The following is a 12,095-nucleotide window of genomic DNA, read 5'->3' on the forward strand; positions in this document are numbered from 1 at the left end:
TGCAGCTGGTGCCCCATGGTTGGGAGCTGCACCAGCTGCAGGTTTTGCCCCACAGCGGGGAGCTGCACCAGCTGCAGGTTTTGCCCCACAGCGGGGAGCTGCACCAGCTGCAGCTGGTGCCCCACGGCGGGGAGCTGCCCCACAGCAGGGAGCTGCCCCCCGGCGGGGAGCTGCCCAAGCTGCAGGTGGTGCCCCTGGGCTGGGAGGTGCCCCCCAGGTGGCAGCTGCACCCCGGCAGGGAGCTGCAGCACCTGCCCCTGGACCCCCGGCACCACGTGCCAGACGGTGGCCTGGGGCAGCGCGGAGGGGAGGGTGGGTACCTGCGGGGGCTGCAAGGGCAGCGCCGTCGCTCCGGGGAGGGAGGGCAGCAGCCAGGCAGCCACCGTTGGCGGCACGGCTGGGACGACGAAGGGGGAGTTTTGCGTCTGCGCAAGCCGCGGAAGCCGTCTGGGGAAACCCTCTGTGGGAAAAAGGCCGCTGGGCTGAGCTCTGGGGCGCTGGGCTCGCCAGCAGGGCCGCAGCCCCGGGAGGAGCGGGAGCCGGCTGCTGGACCTGCCATGGTGGCTGGAGAGTGGGGCGGTTGCTTGGGGAACCCGGGCAACGGGGGTTCCGTCCCAACGGCTCACCAGCCCCTCGCCGACATCTTGGGGAGGACTGCAGGCTTTGGACCCAAGCAGGCTGCCCAGCGCAAGACTTGGCCATGTTCATTAGAACATTACTAGCCTCTAAGCCTCATGGCATCACCTTCCATCTTGACTGCTGAACCTCCTTGCTCCCTACTATCTTCTTTGCCAAGATACAGCTGTCCACATTTACTTTTCCTACTTGGCTGGACTGAATTTAAGAAGGGAGCTTGCAACTCTTCCTCTTGTTTGCCACTTCATCATCAAACCAAATGAAAACCATTTGCCTTTAACCTCTTTATTTCAGGCCTTCTTTCCTAGTGGCCATTCAAAACTGGGAAAAAAATAGTCTACCAAGTGGGGTTTTTTTTTGATTTGATAATAAATCTGCAGACTGTTAAGTCATCAAGCACTTCAAGACTGTTTGAAATAATCTCGAGATTAATATAAAAGGAATTCCTCACACACGCTGCGGCCGCTTACCTTTAGTATAGTCGTTGGATGCGATGGAGCAGTATTTCTTGCTTTCGCCTGCACTGGAAGTCTTCCCTTCCTTGTAAGGTTGTTTACTGCTCTCACTTCTGCATTACTGACATGAAGAGCCATCTGGAGGATGGCATTCTTCCTTCTTCTCCCGCGTTATCTTCTGGAAACGAGGATCTAAGTGTTCCAAGGAGCCTTTCGCTTTCCTGGTGTTTCTCCTTTTTCTTCTTTTTCTTCTCCTTTTTCTTCTTTTTCTTACGCTTGCGATTGGCATTGTCAAAGCGGAGCGCACAGAAACACAAATCATGAAGTCTGAAAGAAACATGCAAGTTAAAAAGGGAAAAAAAGATGTGGCACTTGTTGCCTATATGAAACCTGATTTATTTTACCACAGGTGATGATTTGCAGCATGTCAGCTATTTTGTGGTGCTTTGTGCACACGCAACTTACTTTAGATGCAGCAAACTTAAGCCGTCAGATTGAAGGACCATAGGTCCTGGTTTGTACACAGATCATTAACAACGGCTAGCTCTGGAATACGTGCAAGCAGAAAAAATCTTTTAACCTAATCTGGAATGGTGTACGGATGTGATTCGAACTATGTGGTCCAAAGCTAGTGCTCTGACACAATTCAGCAAGAGCTTTCCTGTCTTCACTGATCAACCTAACAACATGATCCCCAGCCAGCTGGTGCTATCTAAAGAACTTAGAAACCACCAGGAAAAAAAAAAAAAAAAAAAAAAAAAAAAAAAAAAGGAAGACATGAGAAGCACCCAGAAAAGAATTAGGATAAAAAATGCGGAGTATGCTGGAATCCTTGCTTACTTGGAATCCTTCTCTCCATCTTTATCCTTAGACTTCTTTTTCTTCCAGAACTTGTGATATTTTTGCATTTTTTTCACCACCTACAAGCTCCTTTTCTATCTTTCTGTCTTTCCTTTCTATTTCACTTTCACTACCTTCTGCACGGGTATATTTTCTTTTTCTGTTTCCTTCTGTTTCAGTTTTCTGGCGACAGTTCTCCAAATGAGCTGACACAGGTGGAAGCGCATGTCTTTCACGAGAATGTCTTCTGGAATGTTGCTGAGGTACCGAGCAACGATGCAAGTCTGCTCGGGGTGTGCCAAAGCGACGTACATCTTCCTCTCTCAAGAGGGAACCGTGAGGCCATCCGCTTTTGTAATGATAATGCTTATGTGACCTGCTGTAGTAAGTTGCAGTCGATCTGTCAAAGGCTGAATCGCCGTGAGAGAACTTTCTCTCTCTACTGTCTCCTGTCGCATGAGGTGAATAGTAATCCTTGTAATAGCCACATCTTTCCCATCTCCGTGCTTCGTCTCGATAGTATCTTTCTCTGCTCCAACTTCTTTCCCCTTTGGATCGGTAGTACCTATTGCTACCTTGTTCTGATCTTCCTCCGCTGCCAGATCTGTACTTTGAATATTTGACTGCTCTTCTGCCATTCTCAGGGCTGTTTCTTTCACGAGGGAAAGATCTGTACCTGCTTCCCTCCCAGTACTCCTGCTTGTGACTCTTTTGCTCAACAAATTCCACGCTCTGAGAACACCTCCTCTTGCTGGAAGGACCTGCTTTTTGACTCTCCTTCTCTTCACTAGGAGCATGTTCCCTCTTGCTTCGGTAATGCTCTTTCTCAGTGGTTTTAGTCTTGTCCTTTGTATCTTGGCGTCTATCTGCAATAGCTAAGGAAGAAAGATTGTTAGAGCTACATTCAGTGTCAGACTCGAGAGAGGAAGTTTGCCGCAATTTCTCACCAGGCTCAGAAGAGTCTTTGCCGTACAAAACATTTTCTTTTGAAATGAGGTCACGTTCTTTTGATCTTCTTGGTTTCTCCTTGTCTCCACGGTCATCACATTGGTACTGGGCGAGGTATTCATCATTCCCAGGAGATTTCGGAGGTTCCGCAACACTGCATAAAATAAAAACCCATTTCTCACTTCTGCTGAAGGACGTGAATATTAAGAGTAAAACCTTCCAAAGGCAAACAAACAAACAAAAACCTCCGGACTACAGGAACGCTCGCAAAGATATGCCATTTAGAAACCTCTCCTGTGATTAGGACACCTTCTTCAGCTCCCAGAGAAAGTGCTTTTTCCCCTCTTGCTTCTGAAGCCATTGCACTAAAAAAGCAAACGCATCTGTCTCCTTCCACCTGCTGCTCTGAGAAAAAAGGCATAGGGGCGAGCGGGGAACAGCCAGTGTTTCTCCAGACAGTGGAGAAAAATGGAAAAACATTCTATAAAGGAACACAAGTTCTCCTTGAGGCACCAACCTGCATCAGAGTGATATGCTCAGTGCTGATCATTAGTTCTGTTCGTGACACTGGACACACAGTATGGAATTGTACTAATTTAAATCCTTCCATTAAATACTATTAGTAGACAGATAAAACTGTAACGAACTTCCATAAAGTCTTGTCTTAATCAGACTGTGCTCATTTTACCTCATTTCCTCTGACAAGCTGTTCAGCTGGCTGGCTCTGAAGGACTTCGTGATGACTTCTCGATTGACTGAAGGCATAGCTCCAGGCATCTGCAATTAAAACGCACAAGTCAGCAGACAAAAAAATACTATTTGTAGTAGTACTGAGGACTAGTCTTGTCAGAATGTCTCCATTAAATGGTAAGCAAGACCGCTGTCAGTTGTATGCATTATCTACACTTCAAAGATAACCCCAACTCACCCCCCAAAATCTACTTTATGAAACTTAGGAATTTTTATCTCAGCTGAGCTTAAGTTGACAAGTTCTAATGTAAGCTCAGGTCTGCAAATTCTAAGGGGATAATACCACAAAGCCTTACGATCACATGTGTGCTGTGTTTTCTCAGTATTTCACCTGAATTAGGAACACAATAAACACTCCCGAATACATCGTAGGTGAGAAATTCTCGATGGAGCAAATCTATGTTTCAAGCAATCCATTTGTTTTAGAAAAGAACATCTCAGAAGGTTTAACAGGTTCAACTCGGCAAGTGGAATCATCAAGTTTCAGTCCGTTTTCTTTAGATTCATTAACTAACCTAATAGCACCATTTAGTGAATCTGTTTTTGGCAGCTCATGCTGGGATCTTCCTTTGTCAGCATTCTGACAGGAAGAATCGGAATGCTGCAATGTACGGACTACCTTTCCAACCAAAATTCCATTAGAGGACATTGCATTGCATTTCAAATTCCTTTGAAATAAGCCCTTTGACTCCTCCTCAGATTTTCCTGAAGATTCTGCACCATAAGGGACTGTGTTATCAGAGCTCAGTTTAGGATTTTCATTCACTGTTGGCTCCACAAAAATTTCATCAGAAACTTTTTTGTTTGTTTGCATTTGCTTCATTTGCATTACCGAATTTGTAATTGTGGATGAAGGAACAGCCTGGTAGAGATCTTCATCCTCCACAGCACTGCTAAGACAGTCAGGCTGTGACACAGTCTGACGAGCAGGCAATTTATTGTGAATACTGATGGTGATCTTCTGTTTTCTTGACGTATCAGTCATTGAAGGCCTGGTAATTGCCTGGTTTTGAACACAGGCCATTGGTGGTGCTGAAGATGGCCTTTTTAGGGTGACACCAGTGGTCTTTGTGTCCTCTTTTATGGATCCATTTCCATTTAAACGGCTTGAATTCTGTATTTAAAAAGAAGAAATTGCAAGATGGATTAACGCAAACACTGCATGTAACATTTTGAAACACAAAACTCTCCTACTGAGTGTTTCTACACATGGTCTTAACACCTAAAAAGATGCTTAAAACCAAACAAAAAACCCCACACCAAACCCCAAACCCACTAGCAGTTTGGTGCCGTTATCTGCCCTCCCGCTTCCCTGAATTACCTTAATCATATGAGGAAGAAGTCGTGGTCCCAGAAATCCAGCCTGCTTACTATTAGCCCCCTGCTGACCAGGAGGGAATGAACAGGGATAAGATGGTGCTGGCAAGTAAAACGCACGTTCTCCAAGTGTCAAATCATAGCGCCTTCAGAAAAGAGCAGTGATCGTAGTTTAGTTTTTCTTTCAGCCTACTCTTGGATTAAATCCCATCCTATCATTTTAGAGGAACAGCTCATACGATATGGAAGCCTTCTCTACAGAAGGCTTCGCCAAGACTACAGACTGAAAAGTAGAGAACAGTCTTCCTACTAAGACTATCACTTGCAGAGCAATAATTCATTCTTACACCACAGATGACCTTCATTTCTCTCCTTCTCTAAAGTAGCCAGCTACAGATAACACATAGATAGCAATTTACACAAGTGCTGCAGTTTAAGGCCAAGCAACAAAAGATAATAAACGACACAGAGAATTTCAGGTTAGACAGAACTGAATTAGACAAATAATAATCTTCTCCTGGGATAGCAAGAAAAACACTTGCAAAACAGAAAAATATCAATAACAGGAAAGTAAATCTCTTCTGAACACAATTTAAGATTTGTTATTACCTGATATAAAAAAGTATGTAAGCTTGCTGACCAAGAACTCTTTTAATGTCAGTACGCACTACTTTAGCATCATTCATCTGATACCAAAGTCCATTACCAGCCTGCAAATAAAGACAACGATTTCTTTAGGTGAATTGCACGTTTTCCAATTGAAATCACGGATAGGAACAAAATACACACATGTCAAATAAAAATATAATGAAATCTTTTTCCCTAGAAACAGTAGCTGCTAGTCATGCTTTAATTGGTTTGCCAGCACAACCTTTACCCTGTTAGAAATGCTGTTGACTTCTACCTTTACATAGCATATATAGTGTCCTGAGTGACAGCTGACACCGTGATGTACCAGCACCGCGTATAAGGCATAGAGCAGTGGTTCTCCCATTGACTGCGACATGTAGGCTCTCAGGTCCAAATACTCCGGATATTTCACCTCCTAAAGAGACATCAAGAAGATAGAAAAATTATCCCAGAGTACTTCGTGGACTAGCCAGAGAAAAACACTTCCAAAAAACACAGACTAGAATTGATTTCTAGAATATATTTCTCGAATATATTTCTTGATTCACTACAAATAAGTCTTCCCATAAACAACGGTTAAGACTAGAAGTTGCAGAGAACTGTTTCCTGATGAATCAGCCTTCTCAGAGGAAAGCATATGCTTCTTGTCAAGCGGGAACTTTATTGATATTAAGAGAAAGAATAAGCCATAGTCGTTAGTCTACAATTATTGTCTGAAAATATTAACAACTTTCAGCTTTGGGGGATGTCCCATTACACAATGATATAGTTGCATTACAGTGGTAAATATACCTTGTTGATCTTTCCACCTGTGAAATCTGCAAATCTTTTCAGTGATATTGTGAGAACCTTGGAAGAACGGTGTATGGTAAATCTCTTGGATGCAGGAACCATCTTTTTACACCTTAAAACCAAGCAGAGATAAGTGTTTGAAGGCATCTTCTTTTTTCGCCCCCAAAACAAACTCCTTTTAATGTCTCACGCATGCCTATGCTATTTGAATGATATTTACTTGCATAATAGGTTGGTCTTTTTTCTTTTCATAAACCCATGCACTGCGTGTCAGGTTTGTTAATACACAGAAGAAGGTCAATTTTCCCAACAACTCAGAGCATAGCGGGAACAGGAATCTCTCACAAAAGGGTATGACCAGGTTGGATGGCAAGGTACCATTTCTTGGTCTACAAAAGTGGCTATTTGAACTCCAATCCTGGATACATTCTTTCAGCTTTCAAGGGAAATACAAATACTGAAAGCGGAACGAGAGAGCCTTGGTCCCCAGGGCTAGAAATTGCAAATAATCTCCAACATAGGTCGACTATCAACATCAAAAATACAACAGAAGCACATGGTCATTCTACAGGAGGGAGACATTTAACAGTAGGAAGTCTTCATGTACTGAGCTTGTCTGGAAAGACACTGAAACCATCTGCCATCCTTTGAAACAAAATAGTTCAGTTTGACACATTGCCCGCTCCAAGGTAGGACCTACGGTGTAAGCAGTGAAAATTAGCCACTAGCCCAGAGAACAACGGAAACTGGGCAGTTTACATCAAGAAAAGTACTGTCGAGAGCTAATAAATAGAAAGAACAAAAGTAGCTCTTTTTGAATTCTGATGGCAAAATACAAGCCAGAGAATTGCAAACCCATAGGGAATGCCTATGAACAAGACTTCCCCCCTCCAAGGAAACAAAAATCCAAGTCTTTTATAAACTTCCACAAAACTTGTAAGTAGATCCAAAGTTTAGAGGTAGTCCAACAGAGTCATGCAACATAGAAAACTGACATCTAGGATTAAGACCTAATTCGTCAAAATCTTACTCGCTACATTTATAGCAATTCTCTCCATCCAGCTCTTCAGGTTTCACAAAGAGTTCCAGAGCTCTGCTAACAGACGAAACCGCCTAGAGCAGCGAGAAAGAAGAGCGCAAAGTCACCGTAATTCAGAATTCCAGAGACATACTAGTAGTTTATAAGAGAATCTTACTAACATACTCAAGCGATCTACTAGGAGCACTGTGAAGAAGGAGGCAGAAAGAGCATGCTCAGCATTGACCTCACCTGGAAGGCATTTGACTTTGGAACAAATACTTTTCCAGTAGCCTAGACAGCATCTACAGTGTGCTTTGTCATCAATACTGGGGACAAATTCATCAGTCTAACAATTAGATGTATATTGAGGTAGAACAACAAAGAAGTATGACAGCATTATAATTTTTGCAGAAAGAGAATTCTTTCCCCTTAAACCCAATGCAAATGTGGAGACTATTTACATGGGTTCCACGGAAGGACAAAGTCCAATCCACTTCCTTAGCACCACCAAGCTCTTACGTTTTAACATTATATGTGGTTTGGTTTTTTAAGTTAAACAAGTTTAATTTAGAAAGTTATGCATGTACTTAAACATCATGAATTATATTTAGAAAACATCTTACCTTTATATCCAAAGTGATATCAAGAAATGCCTCATACGTATCCGAAACTGCTTTGCAATTCAAGCACTTCACTGGAAACAAAATATAAATGCTTAACATTATGTGAAGGAGACTAACTGTCCAAATTCAAGTTGTTGACAGATACTACTTTAGACAAACTACAGACTGCTTTACTACCGACAAAAGACACAGATCAGTTCTAAGGACAGGAATATTTTTTCAAGTACCTCTCGATCTTAGAAATCCTCCAAATATTTGATGAATGATGGTGGTAGCTTGAGAAGATCTGTCCAATCTGGAAATAAATTATAATCAGACCTCAGAAGATTTAAGGCACAGAATTAACTCTTCAAAGAGTTTGATGAAAACCAAGGATGATGTAGACTTGCGTTGCTGATAGTAAATAAGGCACTAAAAGGTGCTAGAGATCATTTCTGAGAGTAAATAAAGGACTAGAAGGTGCTAGAGAATGTATGAAAGTGAACTTGTTTATGCTTACTCGGTGCTTCCGTTCAAGCACGCTTCCTGCATAGCATCAACAGTATAGCGCAAGAACTCGTGTGCGTCTTCTTGACTGCCAAAACGGAAATGTTGTCCTATTCCTAAATAAGAAGATGATAGTATTGACCTCATTTAAAAATGAAATCATTCTTGTATTTCTAAAATCTCTCTTCATTGGAGTGTTAAAACCACTTAGACACATCAAATAATTATTTGAAGATTACAAGCTATCGAAAAGAAACACATCTGAAGCCACTTACGACTGAGATTACTGATAACATGCGTAGGCTCGATGGCATCAACAGTGCAACGCAGGGCCTGGTTAATGTGAGTCTCCATCGTGCACATCATGCAAAAATCTTGTTCACGACCTGAAGAGTGAAAGAACAAAGCATCCCAGTCCAGCGAAATATCCAGAACTACAAACATCTAAGTACAATTTAAACTATAGATACAATATCCACTCTCCTTGCTACATTCTATTCTCCCAAGATGCCAATGTCCCAACAGTCTTGTAACATTTCATTTCACACAACTTGACAGAAGAAAAATATCCACTAAGCCTGTATTCAAATGCATGTTGTGATGAGAAATCTAAAAGACTACTGCAAAGTCGCAGTTGTAAAGGCTGACAGGAATGTGAACTCCACAGGCTGCAAAATGTATTACTCTCTAAAATTACTACCAAATGCATTACTGTCCAATGCACTTCATTATTCCCATGAAGCAATAAATAATCCTTTAATAAACAAACAAACAAACAAACAAACAAATAACTAACTAAATAAATAAAACATGGTGCATTAATTGCACTCCATATGCTATTCGGAGCCCACTGCTAATACAGTGCTCAAAGCCAGCTGCTACAGGTAAAATCAGGCAAATAAGCTTATCTCACAGAATCACTGCTGTTCTTTCACCTTCAGAGCTATCCAACAGATTCAAAATACTGTTAGAAAGTACTCACATGACTGGCTGTGCTCAAGAGAAAGCATGTAATTGGCAAGTGGGGGTGTGTAGGTCAAACACTGTAGAGTAGCATTAAGAAAACATGTGTTGCCAAGATTGTACAGGCCAACTCCAACACTTTGTGTTTCTCGCCAATCCATACAAATCTTCTCAGGTGGAAAAAGAATGCTCTGTGGCGGAGCAATTCCATCATTAACGACTGCAAGAAAGTTAAATTTAAAAAGAGATCTTGTTTGTTTGTTTCGAAGAAAGGTATTTAAAAAAATACTATTCTGCAGGAGCACCTAGAGGAGCTAGCTACAATCCAAACCAGAAAAACTTATTGCAGACAGCTTTAATACCACCAAATTCAAATTGGCTGGTCAACACAATGTTTTGGGGAAAAAAAAAACAAAACCAAAAACAACTTTAGTCAACCATTTTAATTTTTCTAAGGCAAGGCTAACTGCCATTCTGTTTGTAGCACCTAATGCCAAGTTCCTCTCCATCTATAATCTTTAACCTGATTAACTCAACTACTGTTTTTTTCCTTATTATAACTTAAACCACAAACTTAGACTTGAAATTATACGGTAAAAACGTAAAAACTAGGAACTAGGAATGACGGTACCCCTACAGATACCAGATTTTTTCCTGAGCAATGTTATCCTTCAAAAAACCTGTGAAAAATGGAAGCTGTGAATAGCAACAATCAAACACTTTTCTCTGCAAAACAGAAAAGACATGGAGGAATCTGTGCATTACAAAAAGCTCCCCGTATTTCTCTGTTGACTGTAAATATATCAAAATTAATTTCTGTAACATCAGTCACTTCAGTTGCCTTAGGGGATTCGCTTTTGAAGTCTTTCTTCACAGTAGTCCCCTTCTCTATCAGTGCAACAAGTAAGAACTGCATTTTCTACTTTTGCTTTGAAGACAATGGAGGCAGGATAGAACGCACACTTACTTAGATCTCTTGGGGCAAAAGCCTTAGATTTTTCAGATGATCTACAGTAAATAGCACCTCCACGTCCTTGGGCCACAGAGACTTGGCTTGAATCTTCTGCAGGCACTATCCGGCCCCAGTTGGCGGTGCGTGACATCAGTATTTTAGGACTTGGTTTCTTGGATTTGCCAGACCGCCTTGAAGAGGGCTTTTTAGGCTTTGAAGATTTGGGCTTCTTAGCTACGGTCATTGTTCACATCTGCGACAGAGACAGAAGTTCTGGTTGACGTAAGACTATCAAGAAGCACTCCAAGAAGAAAAGAGTAACAGAAGTCCTGTCACTTAATCTCAAAGAAACAGCCTTAAGAACTAAATCGCTGGTATGAATGATTTAAAAAGAATCCCCAAACTAAACACACAAAGTGAAAATTTCCATCTAAACTCTATCAGTATTACTTTTCGCTTCTGCAGAACTAGTGGCTGATGCCATTTCTTTCCCTTCCGTAGGATTTTAATCCATTACAACTCTGGAGTCTTTTTAATATAAAAATGTAGAAGACATTCTCTGAGGGGAATCAGTTATTTATTGATTTCCGGAGTTGCGCAATTATCTGTTAATTAGTACCTATGATCTAATAGATAATTGTTGCAATTATCTATTGCTGGCATTAGTAACGGAACACTATTACTTCACTGCCTGCGTTTTTCTGTTTCGTCTGCACAAAGGTACCCAGAACTCACTGCTACTTTTCTTCTGTCTTTCCAGGGCTCGCCCTCTACCTCACTGTCTACTGCACCAGTCATGAGGGGTTTGTTGTGATTCTATAATGAGCCTAGCTTTTAAATACACCTTTCATGGGCGTCACTTGGTGATAGCAAGTTAATCTGTGAGGGCTCCTCAGTCTACATCATGCGGTCGCTTTTTCCAGGTGAAAAAGCGGAGCTGTAAGTGGCAGTACACCAAAGCCCTGGCATGCTGAGATCCAAGAGGAGAGATGTTTGGCCCTCCTTTTCACTCCTGGGAACCATATACCTCAAAACCCACAGAGGATGGGCTATATCTCAGAGAAATCTTCGGAAAGGAGAGCATGAAGAGCATGTTTGCAAATTTATTTCTCCCTGGGCTTCTTCTGCTTCTCCAAGAAAGGCGAGTTTGAATATAACTTTGGCAGCAGTACTTCTGGTGTTTTACTCCTACCACATTTAAAACTCCTACGACAAACTGAAAAGTTAGACTAAAAAGCAGCTCTTTCTGTTCTCCTTTCTAAAGTTGCACGCTTTCCTCATGCAAAACAACAGGGGAATGTAAGCTAGAAACGGAAATGCTGAATGTAAAACAAAACAAAACAAACCTCAGCCCTCCAGGACAAAAGCCAATAACTGCTACAAAGTCCTTTTTAAAATGCTGATTAGGTTTCAAGGTGATACCGCTTTAAATAAGCGTAGTTGTGTGTCCATAGGCAGAAGCTGAATAATGACAGGATGAACTTCTATACTTCATGTTTTGTTACTGTCTTACTGTAGCACACAGGGACTTGTTACCTTTAGGGAAACCACTAACCTCATGGAGGGTTTAAAACATAAGCTAGTTTGTTATACCAAAATGACGGAGAGAACAAAGCATAAAGTGCTTTCAGATTTCTAGCACGCCTTGATTGCTGTCCATTAAACTTCAGACACGTTAAACA

The 12,095-nt window shown here is 41.7% G+C and overlaps 1 protein-coding gene across 1 annotated transcript; it reads right to left on the reverse strand.

The window, feature by feature from the left end:
- Positions 1–4,026: 4,026 nt before the first annotated feature.
- LOC309890777 (ubiquitin carboxyl-terminal hydrolase 42-like) lies at positions 4,027–10,657 on the reverse strand (the record flags this gene model as incomplete). The annotated part of the gene is made up of 12 exons (XM_082785189.1): positions 4,027–4,743; positions 4,951–5,092; positions 5,556–5,656; positions 5,851–5,991; positions 6,369–6,480; positions 7,399–7,481; positions 8,013–8,083; positions 8,240–8,307; positions 8,512–8,614; positions 8,774–8,884; positions 9,481–9,681; positions 10,429–10,657. 12 exons carry the CDS (start codon positions 10,655–10,657, stop codon positions 4,027–4,029), a joined length of 2,079 nt encoding a protein of 692 aa, XP_082641315.1.
- Between the last annotated feature and the right edge of the window lie 1,438 nt (positions 10,658–12,095).

The sequence above is a fragment of the Aythya marila genome, assembly GCF_965140915.1.
Source record: "Aythya marila genome assembly, contig: HAP1_HAP1_SCAFFOLD_258, whole genome shotgun sequence".
Classification (NCBI taxonomy): Eukaryota; Metazoa; Chordata; class Aves; order Anseriformes; family Anatidae; genus Aythya; species Aythya marila.